Consider the following 16,199-nt stretch of genomic DNA (forward strand, 5'->3'; position numbering starts at 1 on the left):
ATCAGATGGCCTGAATGTGAATAGAAACCACTTCCTGACAATATTTAAGAAGCCTTTCATATCAGATCTCCTAAAGAGAAAGTCTTCTTGAACACTGCATTTCCAATTGTCCTCTTTTGTCTCAATGGGTGGGTGTTTCAATGTCTTACTGGGAAAAATAGTATCATGGAATCTAAGCTTCTTTATACACACCTATTTTTATCTTAATCCAGCTCTTGCTGTCTATCTTGTTCTCATTTGTTTCAGTTTAACATTAGAAAAATTTGGCCTCTCCCTAAAATTAGATTTGTGTTTTCTCCCTCTCTGCGATCCTACTCCTCTATCACTGACCTCCAGGTATTGCAAACTTCAGTGCTTTCTAGGACCAGGCAGGAAACATAATTGAGAAAAAACAGGGGGTGGGGGGGGCAGCACGGGGGAGACCAGGGTGGGGAGGGTGTGTGTGGGGTGGAGATGTAGGAAAGTGAGATTGCTCTCTGCGAGCAGATGAGTAGCTGAGGGCTGCCAAAGAAAGACACTGAGGGGCACCAGTGATTCCCTCTCCCTTTACCCCCCCATAGGAGATCGGCAGTGTAAAGCCTCAGAGGTAGCAATCGGCCTGGCCTATTTTACGTCCCAACTCTTAAGGACTAATTTTATGAAAGGTAGTGTAACACAGTGGTTAAGGGTTTAGGTTCTGGAGATAGGTGGCCTGGGATCAAATGCTGCCTCAACCAATGACCTTGGACAAATCATTTAACCTTTTGTGCCTCTGTTTCCCATCTAAAAAAGATGACGGTGATAACAGGGGGAACCTCATTGGGCTGTTGTGAGAATTAAATTATTTAATCTTGAAAATTATTCAGAACAATGTCTGATATATGAAGCACTCAGTAAATGTTACAGACCATTAGACTCTGGCAATTGAACAGTAAATCCTTATTGATACTCATTTGTTTCAAGGCTCTTCAATAAAAGTCTTATGTTTCTTAAGGACAGGTCCACATGTCATATAATTTCTCAGTATTTTATAGTTTTTAATACAATCATTGGCACACAATAAGCAGTCAATAAGGTACAGATTGGCTTTCTTAGAGGTAAATATGCATCATTAAAACATCTTTCAGAATCTGGTTTAAAAAGTAAAATTTAAAATAAATTTAGCCGTTAAATTTGTTATTATGAATATAAGCAGAAATTACCAATTCTTCTAGAGGATTACTTTTGATTTTTTTTTTTTTTACAGGCAGTTTTACCCAACTGCAAGCAGTTTCCAGTTAATATAAAAGCTCATAGAGCCTAGAGTGTGAAACATACTGAGTGTTTGTAACATATTTGACAGTGTTTCTTTTCTGCTATTTTGTGTTGTTAATTATTTTATTAAGAAAAAGTCTTTAAAAAAAAAGAAAGAAAAATACTCTTAAAGTCAGTTGTACTTCCTTTCATTTCTGCTTACCCCTGCCAAATTATAAAAGTCCAGAAGACAACAGTGAGGAGAACATGACAGATATCCACAAAAGTACATTTAACTCCTGTTGTCACCAATTCAGTAGTGTCCTTCCTTGGGTTGGCTTTCATCAGAGCAATGTTCTAGTTCACCAGAACACCTAAATTCAAGTTCCCTCACGAATATGACTCTAGAAATTTTTTTCCAAGTAACTCAGCAAAGATTTTTATTACTGAGAGCTGACAAAGTGATACTTCTCTTTGGCTGTCATGCCTATCAGCTAATAATCTGGGTACAAAGACCAAGAAGAGAAACACTCTGGTGCCAACTTAACCAAAACAGCATAGGAAGAAGCTTCACCAGGGCCACACTATAGTCTTCTAGTCCTTTTGAATGAACAGTTTGGAAGATGAAGCTGCATCCAAAAGAACTCAAATTTTGTCCCTTTAAAGGAGCATGTCTTAACCAGTTAGAGCAGTGTTTTGTCTTAGGGACCCTGGAGTGAGAAAGGTAGAGAATGGCAAGGGACCTAACTACTCAAGCCTCTGCCTCTGAGGGAGTACGATGTGAATGGTGCCCCTCTGGCCTGTTCTGCAAAATTATGCTAAGAAAGAATGGAAGAGGTGTTAGCAGCCATGAGATAAACATCAGAGAAGGGCAGAGGACAGGAGCTGTGAGAGTCTGGCTTGTGCTTTTAGCACACTCCAGACTTGCCCAGTGTCCATGTTCACCTTTGCTTAATAATTTAAGGAAGGCCTTCTTCATGGTAGTGATTTCCTATAGCTCTTACCTAGTCTTTTAAAAATACAATACAAATACGAACAGTGGGATTCTGGATTGCAGGAAGCAGACAACATAATGGCTTCCAAGTGAATAATTTCATTTTTAAATTTATAAAGCTAGCTTTGTAAAATATAAGGATCTAATAAAAACAAAATTACAATTTCCCCCTGATTATGTTATGCAGCAATGGGAGCTTCTTAATTTAATGTGAATCAAAGGAAATAAAGCAGTTCTGGCACTTCCACTAATTAATCATCATCATCCTTCTTGCCTTTCATTAAATATCTTAAAACTTGGTCTTTGTACCCAAATTATTAGCTGATAGGCATGACAGCCAAAGGGAAGTATCCCTTTGTCAGAGAGAGAACTCTGTACCTTCTAACATATTTCTGTAGATTTTTTTCTGAAATAAAGACAGAATCAGAGCTTTTATTCTCACTTTCATCCATGAATCACAGGAAATGGACATATGGGAGGAAAAGGGAGCATAGCAACAGGTGATGCTACACCAGACCCCACTAAAACCAACATGCAGCAAGACAAGAGGCCAGCCAAGAGGACCATCTGATACCCAGATGCCACTGCTGAAAAAATTCATTTCAAAGCTTGGCAGCAATTTCCTGCATCTGTCAAGTTAACCACATAAAAGACTATAGATTGACATGAAGAACCAGGCTGACAAAGAGGGCAAAAAAGAACATATCAAATGCCATAATCATCAAGAGAATATGGTGCCAAATGAATGTTGCAAATGCATTCATTTACTCAAGTGATCTGAGATTGTATTGCTGTTTATTAAAAATGATGTCAAAAGAAGCCTGAACTGTCTACAGAAACATGTAGAAAAGCCCACAGTTGTATCTTAACAGAAACTTTCTTTTCTGTAAGATAGTATCTCTTTCTACTTTTATAGAATGTGCTTTTTTTTAAAAGCAGTTATTTCTAATGCTTTTCAAAGGGACTCAGCTAACCTATGCCTATCCCACTTTTCTAGGTATAAAACAAAAAGTGCTAGAGAGAGTATGGATCTATACCCATGTATAATATAGTTGATAATTTGCTTTCTCAAATGTTTACATTTGCAGCTTCTATCACTCTTGAATGGCCCAAAAGATCATGAGGTGCAGTGAATTGGAATTTTGCTAATTTGGGCTTTTTCATTCTGAGGGAGGAGCAAGTCACTTAATGAGTTGGGCCAACTTCTTTAGTTCAACACAGCTTTACTGTGTATGTAGTAATACTCTCAAAATGATAAAAACATTTTTAATGGCATTAAAAAATGCTCTATAAGAAACAACTACCGCTTTGGTAATGGAAATGAAGAAAAGGTGCAAATATAAGTTTGGGAGACATCAAAATGATGAATTCCAAGCTGACTTAGATATATGAGATAGATGGGGTCAACCAGGTGCTTGATACAGAAACTAGAAAACATGATTCATTACACTATTTCAGGGCATGATCCAACCAAGGCAAAATGGGTTTTCAAGTGATAAAGAAAAGTAAGTAAAAGCTGAAAATGTGGTTAACTTGTGATCTGGGGATATACTCAAGAAACGTGTTATCTTTTCCTGACAATGTGATTCAAGTCAAAGCCAGGAGACTGTGCAGATATTTGTGAGGCAACAGGTGGGGAGAGCGGCTAAGGAACAAACCGTTAACTCTGAGTCAAGAATGTTCTGAGAAGGTGAGCTTTTGTTGTTGTTAGCAGGAAAACCAGCAGCAGCAGACCACACTATACTGAAGCTTACAGAGGACAATGGTTATAGGCAAAAAAAAAAAAAAAAAAAAAAAAAAGTGCTCAGTATAGATAAAATATGTCTTCACTGGAAGAATTTTGTTTTGCAAACATCCACATCTAAGGAGAAGGATGGCACGTTCAGACTTACAGTGACCAAGAAGAGATTAATTCTTGGGGTGCCTGGGTGGTGCAATTGGTTAAGTGTCTGACTCTTGATTTTGGCTCAGGACGTGATCTCAGGGCCAAGGCCCTGCTTTGCAAGCCCTAGTTGGGCTCAGTGGGGACTCTGTTTAGGACTCTCTCTTCCTCTCCCTCTGCCCTCCCCTATGTGCTCACTCTCTCAAATAAATAAATCTTTAAAAAATTTTATTTCTACTCATGGCAATATAGCAGAACTTATGATTAAATCGCTTGCTCTATTGTTTACTAGATCCAGCTAATCATTAAGGGATAAAATATAAATCTTTTGGTTGCATAGTCATTTACTTGTACAATAAAAAATTAATTGCAAATCATGTAATATATTTTAGTAATACAGCCTCAAGTTTATTTCAGTGACAAAAATATAAAAGGCTTTAATGCTACATTTAATTCTACAAATGCAAGTACTTGAAAAGACTTCTTAAAGAATGTTTTATGGTTTTTTAGCTATTCTGCATGGTATGTAAAGGAAGAAATATAGTTTATTTGTTGATTTAGAGCTTTGGAAAGGCTGTGGATGTCAAGGGCCTACCAGAGGCTCATGAAGACCAAGGAGCAGGTGCTATGTGAGTTATAAGGTTGAGAGACCTGGAAAGAACAAGGATACAAAATGGCTAACAAGGTTATATCACTCTCAGCAAATCTTCACTGACTTTTGCATTTTGTTTCAGTTTCACTCCATTAATATGTAGGAAAAAATATAATGTCTGTATCAGTTTAGCTGATAGTCTTTACAAAGAATAATTTTTCAGTGAAATCAATGGGGTTTCTGCCTAATTATAAAGGCTAAAAACAAAAACAAAAAAATCTAACTTCCTTTGAAAGGTAAACAATAATTATATGGCTTCCTTCCTTCCTAAAATAGGAGCCTTTTAGCTCATTCTGAAACATGTCATATAATGATATATTACATATCATTATATAATAAAAATGATAATGCCATTAAAAATGATAATGCAGATTTATATGGTTGGCAATGAATGACTACCATCATAATGCTCTTACTTGAAAAATAATATAGTAACATACATAGTATGAAAACATATTTGGTTATATATCAAAATGTTAACAATGTAATCTCTAGGAAATAGAATGATAGTGTTTTTTGCTTTTGTCTTTTAACTTTTTATATTGCCTAGTTTTTAAACCAAAATCATATATTGCTTTATGAGAAATAAAGAGGTGTTTTCAGTTTTAAAAAATAAATTGCTGTCTGGGAAAATATTTTCCTACTTGTTAGAGAAGGAGCAGACTAACAATACTCAACCTAAAATACATACACATGTTTTACAGATCTATTTAATGAACTATAGAACTTTCATAATTAAGTTGTGGTAGTATTTGCTTTTACAGATGACTAATATCTTACAAGCAAATAATATTTTTAAATAATTGTTATTAAATAAGTAGACTATTAAGCTTGGAAATCTGAATTGGTTGTTTTAAGGGCTGTGTATCACTCAAAGTTTCCAACATTAAATGGAGTAGTTCAGCAGTATTTTGGATCCAGCTCATAGAGGCTTATGAGAACCAATTTTAATTTTCAAAAAATTTTCCTGCCAACTGATGTCATATTGGTAACTTGAAATGGGCCATGGTGGGAGTATTCATACCATAGAAATCTGCAAACATTATAAATCAGTGTCTCTCTCTTTTAAATGCAGAGAACTGGTTGTTGGCCATGTACTAGCACACCAACTTGTCTAGTTCCTAAGACTTTTTGAGATATTTTTGTAAAATTACCTACTTTAAAAAATTTCTATTTAAATTTCTGGTTAACATACAGTGTCACATTACTTTCAGGTGTATGATATAGTAATTCCACACTTCCACAACACTCAGTGCTCATGACCTATTTCCCCCATCCCCTCACCCCCATCTACCTCCCCTCTGGTAACCATCAATTGTTCTCTACAATTAAGAGTATGTTTCTTGATTTCTCTCTCTCTCTCTCTCTCTCTCTCTCTCTCTCCTCTCTTTCTCTCTCTTTCTCTCTTCCCCTTTGCTCATTTGCTTTGTTTTTTAAATTCCACATAATTGGGAATTTTACTTGACAAAACCGAAAAGTGAATTGAACAAACTCCTTTCAGAAAAAGTTTTGACATGAGAGACACCTAACTCTGGGAAATGAACAAGGGGTAGTGGAAGGGGAAGTGGGCGGGGGGTTGGGGTGACTGGGTCATGGGCAATGAGGGGGGCATGTAGCGGGATGAAGCACTGGGTGTTATGCTATATGTTGGCAAATTGAACTCCAATAAAAAAAATTCAAAAAAAAAAAAAAAAAAGAAAAAGTTTTGAGCACTTGAGTTACTTTCTACAAAGAAAATGGAGAATGCTCTTTGTTTTCAAATAGATACACATTCTCTCCAATATATACACAAAATTCCTTTTTAGTAAGATTTATTACAAACAATCGTGTAAGATTTCTTACAAATAATGGTTCAATCAGAGATTCTTTATTTTTTTATTTTTTTTCAGAGATTGTTTAATCCTTCTAACAAACATACTTATAAGTCCTATAAAGCATGATTTCTGTTGCTCTGACCACGAGCCTCTTCATAGAGTTTAAAGAGTATATGAAGATAGCTGGGCATTATCCCATGATACCAGAACAAAGCAATTTGATTACTTGGGCATGTTCTGCTTTTATAAGGATTGATTTGGATTATTTTTGACCATTTATTGATATTGTGGATTTCATTTAACATATTCCTGTAAGAGATAGTGACCACATTGAATATCTCAGAAATATTGCACACCCATGAACAACTTTCATTATTCACAGCTGCAAAAAGGCAGGGTCAGAATATAATAAATAAGATATATCCATATTCATTCTCTTAGCTTATAAAAAAGTCACTGAAATCTGCAATAAAACTCAACAAGGATATCACTTACAAACTATAACATTTATGGCTGGGTTTTGTTGTCATAGGCATTGTGGACAGAGGAATAACTAAACCAAATGAGAAATACCTGAAGATGTAATTTATTTCAATAATGAATGCAATCTAATAGGCATACTTAGGATCAAAAAGAGAAGTAAAAAAAAAAATAAAATAAATTTTAAAAATTAAAAAAAAAAAAGAGAGAAGCAGAGGAATCACATTTACAAGACAACTTGGTAAGGCTGCCCTTCACCAGTATGGACTATTATTTTATGAAAATATGTTAAACATGGTAAAGAAAGTAACAACCTCAGCAGAGTGTATTATTTTAAGTCCTGGAAGTAAGGTTTTAGAGTTTAGGCTCAGCCAAGTGCTTTAAATACATTAATCAAAAAATTAAAAATTAATTAATTTTAAACTCATTGTAAGACAAGGCATCATGAATATAGACAATAAAAATTGCAACCTTAAAAACGCTCTTAATATTTCACTGTACAAACGACTACAGAGTACAGGCAAAGAATAATAACATCCATCGATGTCATTAAGGCACAATGATTTACATTAAAATGGATGTTAAAATATACCTTTAGCTTATGTTCTTTTCTGTTGATGATGACAGCTGTAATCTGCTGGTCCATAAAAATAAGAATAGTACAAAGCAGAGCTGGAATAATAGCAGCTATTACTGTCCACCATGGATTTGGACCTAAAGGTGTAACAAACCAGCCACGATCATCTCTGGTAGGCTGTGAGAAATAAAACGATGCATATAGTTAGTAACTGGATTAATGAATACCTAATCAAATTAAGTCTTACAGATGTTGCCAGGAAAGCCCTAATTATAAGTTGATATGCTAAGTGAGATATACCCAATAATAATAGTCGTATTTGCAAAGCATTTGTAAGATGTAAGGGACCAGTCTAAGTACTTTAAGTGTTTTAGCTCATTTTTTTCTTCACAGCACTCTAAAGAAAGTACAGATAATAAAACTGAGGCATAGAGGGGTCCAGTAAATTGCCCAAGGCCTCAAAGGTAGTGGTGGAGACAGAATTTAAACTCTGGCAGACTGACTCAAAAATCTATGTTCTTAATCAGTACCTATAGTAAATAAATAATATTAACTACTTAAAATTGGCAAATTTATTTACATTTATAAATAGCACATTAACTTTTATTTTAGATGTGTGCACAAGCCATTATGTGAAAATGACAAAAAGACACTCGGTTGTATCAGGAGCTCCGGAAATGGTTCTAAACATTGCTGGTGCCTGAGATGAGGCCCAGAGAAATTAATTTTGTTTCTTTGAGGATCTCCCAGCCATGTTTGATGGGTCAGAAAACTGAACCTCAAAGAGGTTAAGTAACTAGCCCAACGTTACATACTGACTTAGCAACATGGTCAGAATTCTATTCCAGACCTAATTTTGTGTTTTCTAAGCCCAGTTCACGGTCCAGTTTTGCATCAAGATAATGCATTTTCCTTTAGTTTCCAAATGCTTTCTTATCTTTCAGAAGTGTTGTATATGGATATTCCTACTGGAAGAATTGACAGAAATTTTTTCAAGCGGCCTCTAGATTCCATTTCTGTTTTTTTTCTCTATTAATCTATCTTCTTATATTTTCATGAAAACCTCAAGTACTAGGATCATAGCCATCATCTAAATGAAGATTAGACCTATAGAGAAATAGATTGTAAATGCTATGATAACTTCACCTTGAAAACACTTGGTACTTGTAGTTTTGGAGATGGGATCCCAATGGCATAGTCAATTAAAACCATACACAGAATTGTAAGAAAAACAGCAAAGTCACTCACTATGGATCGAACCTAAAAATAATGAAAATGCTTGTCACTTAAAGAACTTTAAATAGTAAGGAACACTCAATAACAATCCAGAATCACAATTTATAATCACTTTATGATATAATCAGTTTATGATCATAATATATTTTAAACATACTATAATATTTCCATTATCTCTGTCAGAAACTGAGTATATATTTATGTATTCTGTTAAGATGGATATGCACCTTATCTTTTTAGAATGAGATATTATGTAAGAACTACAATGATGATTGTGCTCTTTTTAAGTATTTAAAACATGACTTTATTATGAGCTCAAGTGTGTGAATATTTAAAACACAGAATAAGGTTACATGGCCAGAATCTGGCTGAATTTTAGGATTCCTTCTCCCACAGGTAACATTTTAATATGATAAACCTAAAGCACAATAAAAGAATCTATTTATATTGGAGAAGTATAATATTTTGGTTAGTCTATCTGGGATGTTAAGTATGGCAGCAGGGAATGTATACAACAGAGTGGGGAATTTTAAAAGTTAGTCTGTATAAGCCAGATATTTTTCCTTTTTAAAGAATTTTAATTCCAGCATAATAAACAGAGTGTTATATTAGCTTTAGGTGTTCAATATAGTCATTCAACAATTCCCAATATTCTTTGGTGTTTATCAAGATAAGCGTATGCCAGTTTTTAAAGCCTTCTTTCTTTCTTTTTTTTTTTAAGATTTTATTTATTTATTTGACACAGAGAGAGAGAAAGAGAGAAAGCACAAGCAGAGGGAGTGGCAGGCAGAGGGAGAGGGAGAAGCAGGCTCCCATCAGACCAGGGAGCCCAATGTGGGGCTCGATCCCAGCACCTGAACTGAAGGCAGACATTTAACCAACTGAGCCACCCAGGTGTCCCTTTAAAGCCGTTTTTCATTTATAAAGCCATCTTCAAGAAAAAAAAATCCTTATTACAGTCATCAACAAGATATAGCTTCTATTAGGATAACTTTATGACACATACACCCACACAAAAGGCGGGAGATTAGTGTTTCAACTTACCAAAAAAAAAGATTTTATTAATCAAATTGAGCTTTGAGGGGAAAGGAATTAATTTTCCACCTTACGGAAGGAAGAGGTGACAAATCAGAAGTTTCCTCTGGAAGAAACAGATCTTAAAACATTGTCTTAGAGTAGAATTTTGATCAAAATCTTTAGTTCATCCCTAAAAAAGCATGTTTTCTTGTTTCTTTTCTTTTTTTTTCTTTTTCTTTTTTTCTTTTTGGCTGAGTCAGACATTATAGGTGTTACTTTGCAGTGTTAAATATTGAACTAAGCTGTTTCTCTGTTTACTTTCCTCTCCAAATATGCAGATGCAAACGTGGTGGGCTAGGGGGAGGGACTGACACTTTAAAAACGAAAAAGAGAACAGTGTTCCAATGAGTCTTGCAGGGGCTTTCCCAATTAGAGGATGTAACAGTAGCTCCTATGAGGTATCTGTCAGGCTGGAATCGTTCCCACCGTTCACTGGGCAAGAAAGTGACAATCAGGAATGCAGTGTGTGCTTCTGATTTCCAAAAGCATAAGTGGGGAAGTGGGAGTTTATCTTTGGGATCTGAAGTTAGCATAAAAGCATGTGCAGTCCTAGCACCTGAATCATAAAATGCTTTCTCTTCATCTCCCTCATCATCCCTCACCCTTAATATGGTAGCTCCTTCGCACACAAAAAAGCCTTTGAATGGTCTTAAAACACATATGACTCTATAACACATTTTATGTTGGTTTATGTTTTGATCAGGAAAATTCTAGTCTAAGTACCTTGGTTGGAAAATAGCGGCTAGTCTTGAACTGCTTCAGGGTAGCTGACAGAGTAACTGTGGAAAAGAACAGGATCACGGACCAAAATAGAACATCTGGTACATATGGGTGATCGTGGCCACAAGCTCGTCCAACATATTCTCCATGCAGTGATTTGCATTCCTGCCAGAGGAAGTAAAACAAACGGAGCTAGTAAGAAAGAAAAGGACACATTTCTTTCAGAAAACTAACATCTGAAGGACAATATAGTTGAGATGCTGAAGTCCTTCATCTATGGTTCTCAATGATTTAATAGACATCAGAGTGAGCTTTATGAGTTCTATTTGGATTGGTAGTGAGCAATATCAGAGATTTATATTACTATAAAATTGAACATGAACCACTTTTAAAATCTTTGCTTTTTCCAAATTAAGTCTAAATCTATAAAACTAATTGATCTACCAATCAATGTATATCTAACCTAATATCCACTAGATTTATTAAAAATATGACATACTTGATAGTGAATGGTTACTAGGGTCAACACTACACCCCTAGTTAAATATACCATCTTAACTAATTTCCACATTAGCCCTATGAAATAGGGAGATGTCGTTATTTCTATTTCATGTCTGAGGGAACAGAAACATAGGGAAGTTAAGTAATTTGCTGCAGCCTCACCATAGGCAATATTATGGTGGAAATATTATTGCGCATTAAAGAACAGTGATTTTGTAGAATTATCTAACCCAAAAGCTACCAAGAGAATGAGAAAGGCAACAAGGAAACCATGGTATATTCCCACGAGAATAAAATTGGGAGTCCAAGATGGAGCTCAAATTTATATTACAAAACAAAAGAGAAAGTTACTACATGAGCAAGGCAAAGCTCATATTTACTAGGACTTCTCATTTTTGTTTTTTCCTGGTATATATTTTTATAAGCCCCTGAAGGATCAGTCTAATTACTACCTTAGCCATGAGGTGGCAGCAAAGTCAAAAAAATTTCTTTTCTCCAAGAAAAACTGAGCACTTTAAATATAAATATTTTGAAATGAAATAAAAAATTCTTCTAAACTCATTTTAGTTTCTCTTATTTTATACTAGAGATTAGATTACCAAAGTATTACTTTTTTTTCAAAACAGAGAAAATAATGATTTAAGTGGTCCAGTGAGTAGCACTTGACATATTCTGGACCAAACCAGAAATTGAATTGTGCCATGGGTACAGAGAGATCTTAGAGGAAAATATGAACTGATGGATTGATCAGCATGATGAACAAAGCCTCAGACCCTGGACTCCTTGTATAGCAGAAAGTAAATACCCTTGAAAGATTTTAGAATAGATCATAGCCATATTTTTATTCAAAAACAAACCAACAACTAGTGAAATCTATTTGGGGCAGCTACCCCTAAGGCTAGGATTATTGAAAAATGCTGTTAGCTTACCTTAAAATTATATAAAAGAATTGTCCCCTTTTCTAATCTAGCCCCAAATATCTTCCTTGCTGGCTAAAGTTGAATTCCAGTTATCCATATTAAGCTAACACAGAATACAGTAGCTTGGTTAATTAAAAGGCCAAACAGACTGCAGTCTCCCAACTATAATTATGGCTTTAATTTTCCTTATCACAAAACTCTTAAAAACATAAAGTATCAAAAGTGAATCCCTATGTTTTTAGTCTTTTCTCTTGCCCCTGTCCAGACATGCTTCTACAGCAATTATTAAGCAAAATAATGGTAAAAGCAGAAACGCTAAACACAAAGAGGACCAGAAGCTCCATTGCAAACACAGTATCCATAGATCTGTAGCCATCTTCAGTCTTTTGTACGGATATGAAAGTCTTCTAAATATTCCATGGACTTGGCTGGGCCTTGTTCTCAATTCTTAAGAATATAGATGCCACTTAAAGAATCATTGAACAGTTGTATAACCTATAATAAATTGCCAATAACTTGCCTTGTTACTTTAATTCAAAGCAATTTTGAAAAGATTTTTTTTCCTTCCTGGGGGGAGGGGTGGGTAATATGTTATTTAAAAAGAAAAACTGTGACCTACAAAACTCTACATTTATTTTCTGGTTTATACCCCTAACACACACACAGACACACACACATACACATGAGCCAGTCCTGAGATTTAGGAGTGAAAACCAAATATAAATCCTGTTCTCTTTTTTGAATCTAACATATGGTTTCACTTACAAAAATTTAATGATTGTTGACAAACTCATTTCTACCAATTATTCTTCAAACACATTCTAAGTTTCAACAATTTTATAAGTTTGTACAAATTTAGTTTGATAAGAAAATATATTTATCTTGTTAATGAGAATAAGAAATTAAAGTTGGCATTAGTATTTCCCCCTCATATATGTACAAGCTAAATATGTAATTCTAGCACGGAGATAATTGCTAGTAAATTGCATGTGAATATTTTAAACCTTGCCTAGGAATTCCTTGTAATGACTGATTTTGAGATACTGATAAATATATTTATTTATTTATATAAATATATACTTATATAAAAGAAACATATATTCTAGCTTGCCATAAAAGAACTGAGTTGAGCATTACTCACAATAGCCAAAATGTGAAAATAACCTATATGTCTGTTGATGGATGAAAAGATTAAGAAAATGTGGTATAAATATACAATGGAATATCATTTACCCTTAAAAAAAGAAGGAAATCCTGTCATTTGCAAAAAAACATGAGTGAACTTGAAGGACATTATGCTAAGTGAAATGAGAAAGACATGGTAAGACAAATACTTCATGATTTTACTTATATGTGGAATCTAAGAAGTCAACCTCATAGAAGCAAAGAGTAGAGTAGTTTTACCGAGGGTTGGTGGGGATGAAGAAGGAAAAATGGGGAAATATTGGTCAAAGGGTCCAAAGCTTCAGTTATGTGAGATGAATAACCTTTGAAGATCTAATATGTAACATGATGACTATGATTAATAATATTGTGTTATATAGTTGAAAGTTTGCTAGGACAATAGATCTTAATGGTTCTCATGAAGAAGAAGGAAGAAGGAAAAAGGAAGAAGGAAGAAGAAGAAGAAGAAAAGAAGAAAGAAGAAGAAGAAGAAGAAGAAGAAGGAGAAGGAAAAAAAGGAAAAGGGTGATGGGTATGTTACCTAGCTTACTTGTGGTAATCAACATCATGTTGTTCAATCTCAAATAGATACAATTTTTATTTGTCAAACATACCTCAATAAAGCTGGAAAATAAAATGAACAAAAACAAAACACCTGCATTAAATAGTAAATTTGTGACATGAATTTATTTTTCAAAACAATCATTAAATTTTTATTGAATACTTACTACGCACATAGCAGTGTGGGAGAATCAAAGAAAGCTAAATTTCTTTACCCTTGCTGAGTTAGCAAGGTGTAAATTACAATTCATGAAATATGTAACAATTCAAAAGAACTTTTCAAATGAATAATATGTAAATAAGTGTTATATCACCATTTTTATAAAACCAGTTATAATAGCCATTAGCACAATGTTTTATTAATAAAATGCCTTTGGTGATACTGATGATTATGCTGAAGAAACTTCAGCATAATTATTAAAACAAAAAAACGTAATGGTCTTCATTGACTTAAAAATTAAAAGATCTTTTCATTATGTAGCATTCCCTTTGGTGATAAAGGCTATTTCTGGTCAAGACTAGCAATTATCCATTGCAAAAACTGCTTTTAACTAATGAAAAATAATATGAAAATTTCTGCCAGAATGTTAACACCTACTACAGAACGTAAAGAAAAAAACAACAAAACACAGTGCAAGATTTGCTTTGATTGCAAAATATATTTTTTACTGTACTCTACTTGACCTTAAAACTTTTAACATCTAAAATTACTTCATGACTAGCTAGATCAATTGTGCTATGAGTCTCTTAGAAGTTTATTATTCAGGATTTGCCATTACATAAAATAAATATTATTATTTAACAGTAAATTAGTAAGGCAGTACATGACACATAGACTAAATTATCATATTAAATAATCTAAAGATGGGATTATTGGGTTTCTGCATTGAAGGGGACACCAAGATGAGGTACACAAGCAAGGGACTCGTTAGACACATTATCTTTATAGTTTACACAAAGGAAATATAAATGGAAGATACACTACAGAATAGATCAACCATGATCCCATGCCTAAATTCTCAATAACTGTAGCATTCTTTCTTGCTCAACATTTCTTTTATTGGTCCATTTCAATGGCTCTCTGAAGGGAAACAGTCTGGTAATGTTATTTTTCTAGGAACAAATAGAATAGAATAAAAATTATAACAGAAGAAAACAAGAACAAGTGAAAGTCTATTCTAGAGAAAATGATGAGGATAAGGAAAAAGATCATAAAATATAGGTCAAGATAGAATTTTAAACTGAAGGTAAATAATTTTATTTTGATTCTGAAAGAAAACAGTTAATGGGGAAAAATGAGAAAATAAGCAATAGATAAAATGCTCTTTGTGATATTTGTAGAAAAAGATCTGTATGTTCCACTAACTGGCTCACTTGCTAAAAAAAAAATGTGTTTCATAAAATGAACTTGAACTAGAATTTATATAGTGGTATGTTGATGGTTATAATGGGACTTGAGCTTATACAGGTAAGTAACGTGGCAGGAGCATTGGATTGTAATGTTTGTAATAAGAATAATTAAGATTCTAATACTTACTAAAAGTAGACATTCAATTGCTCCAATTATGAGATTAGATTGACAGGAAGGATGACAATATGGATGGAAAAAGAGGTGCACAAACATTATGAGACTAGGAAGAATGGAGAAATGCAGCTATGAAGAGGGTGAAAAAAGAAATCACAAAACAGAGGAAGCCAAAAGTTTTTAAAAGGTATAGGATTTAACCTTGATAGGTGAAAAAATCTTTGCCATTCCTTTTCTGGAGTGGGAGATAAGAAGAAAATGTAAGAAAGCTCTTCCTGAGGAAGGTGCCACAATTTTGCTTAGTGACTTTTGTTCTTCCTAAAGACTTCAAGATTTACACTAAAATATTAACAAACATCTCCACCTCAGCATATTCCAAACAGCTGGAGCAGTATTACAGAGTGAAGTAAAAGCATTCTGGATTCCTTTTTTTTTTTTTTTTAAGATTTTATTTATTCATTCATGAGAGACACAGAGAGAGAGAGAGAGAGAGAGAGAGAGAGAGAGAGGCAGAGACATAGGCAGAGGGAGAAGCAGGCTCCGTGCAGGGAACCTGATGTGGGACTCGATCCCTGGACTCCAGGATCACTCCTAGACCCAAAGGCAGACACTCAACCACTGGGTCACCCAGGCGTCCCACATTCTGGGTTCCTTACACAGAAGACCCACTTAGTTCTGCCATATGGTTTCTTTTAGGTCAACACCACTCTTACTCAATGTGCCTTCAGTGAATTTAGTCATATTATGACTGCTGTTAGAGTAATTCAGGTCTACTAACTATTAGTAAAACTTAATAATGAAAGAAAACCCCAGTTTGCTAATGAAAACCTGAAAATGAAAGTATAATTAGGACAAAACTATTACTTTTATAATAATTAACCATT

At 34.3% G+C, this 16,199-nt stretch overlaps 1 protein-coding gene across 7 annotated transcripts in view; it reads right to left on the bottom strand.

Annotated features, from left to right (window-relative positions):
• The window catches only part of SLC4A10 (solute carrier family 4 member 10), a 285,441-nt gene that overhangs the window by 26,654 nt on the left and 242,588 nt on the right, over window positions 1–16,199 (bottom strand). For all 7 annotated transcript variants that reach the window (XM_072811530.1, XM_072811534.1, XM_072811529.1 and 4 more), the window contains 3 exons: window positions 10,648–10,809; window positions 8,758–8,871; window positions 7,627–7,788 (listed from right to left, as the gene is read on the bottom strand). In XM_072811530.1, coding sequence (XP_072667631.1) covers window positions 7,627–7,788; window positions 8,758–8,871; window positions 10,648–10,809 — 438 coding nt within the window. The remainder of the gene's footprint in view (window positions 1–7,626; window positions 7,789–8,757; window positions 8,872–10,647; window positions 10,810–16,199) is intronic.

Source organism: Canis lupus, chromosome 34 (assembly GCF_048164855.1).
Source record: "Canis lupus baileyi chromosome 34, mCanLup2.hap1, whole genome shotgun sequence".
Classification (NCBI taxonomy): domain Eukaryota; kingdom Metazoa; phylum Chordata; class Mammalia; order Carnivora; family Canidae; genus Canis; species Canis lupus.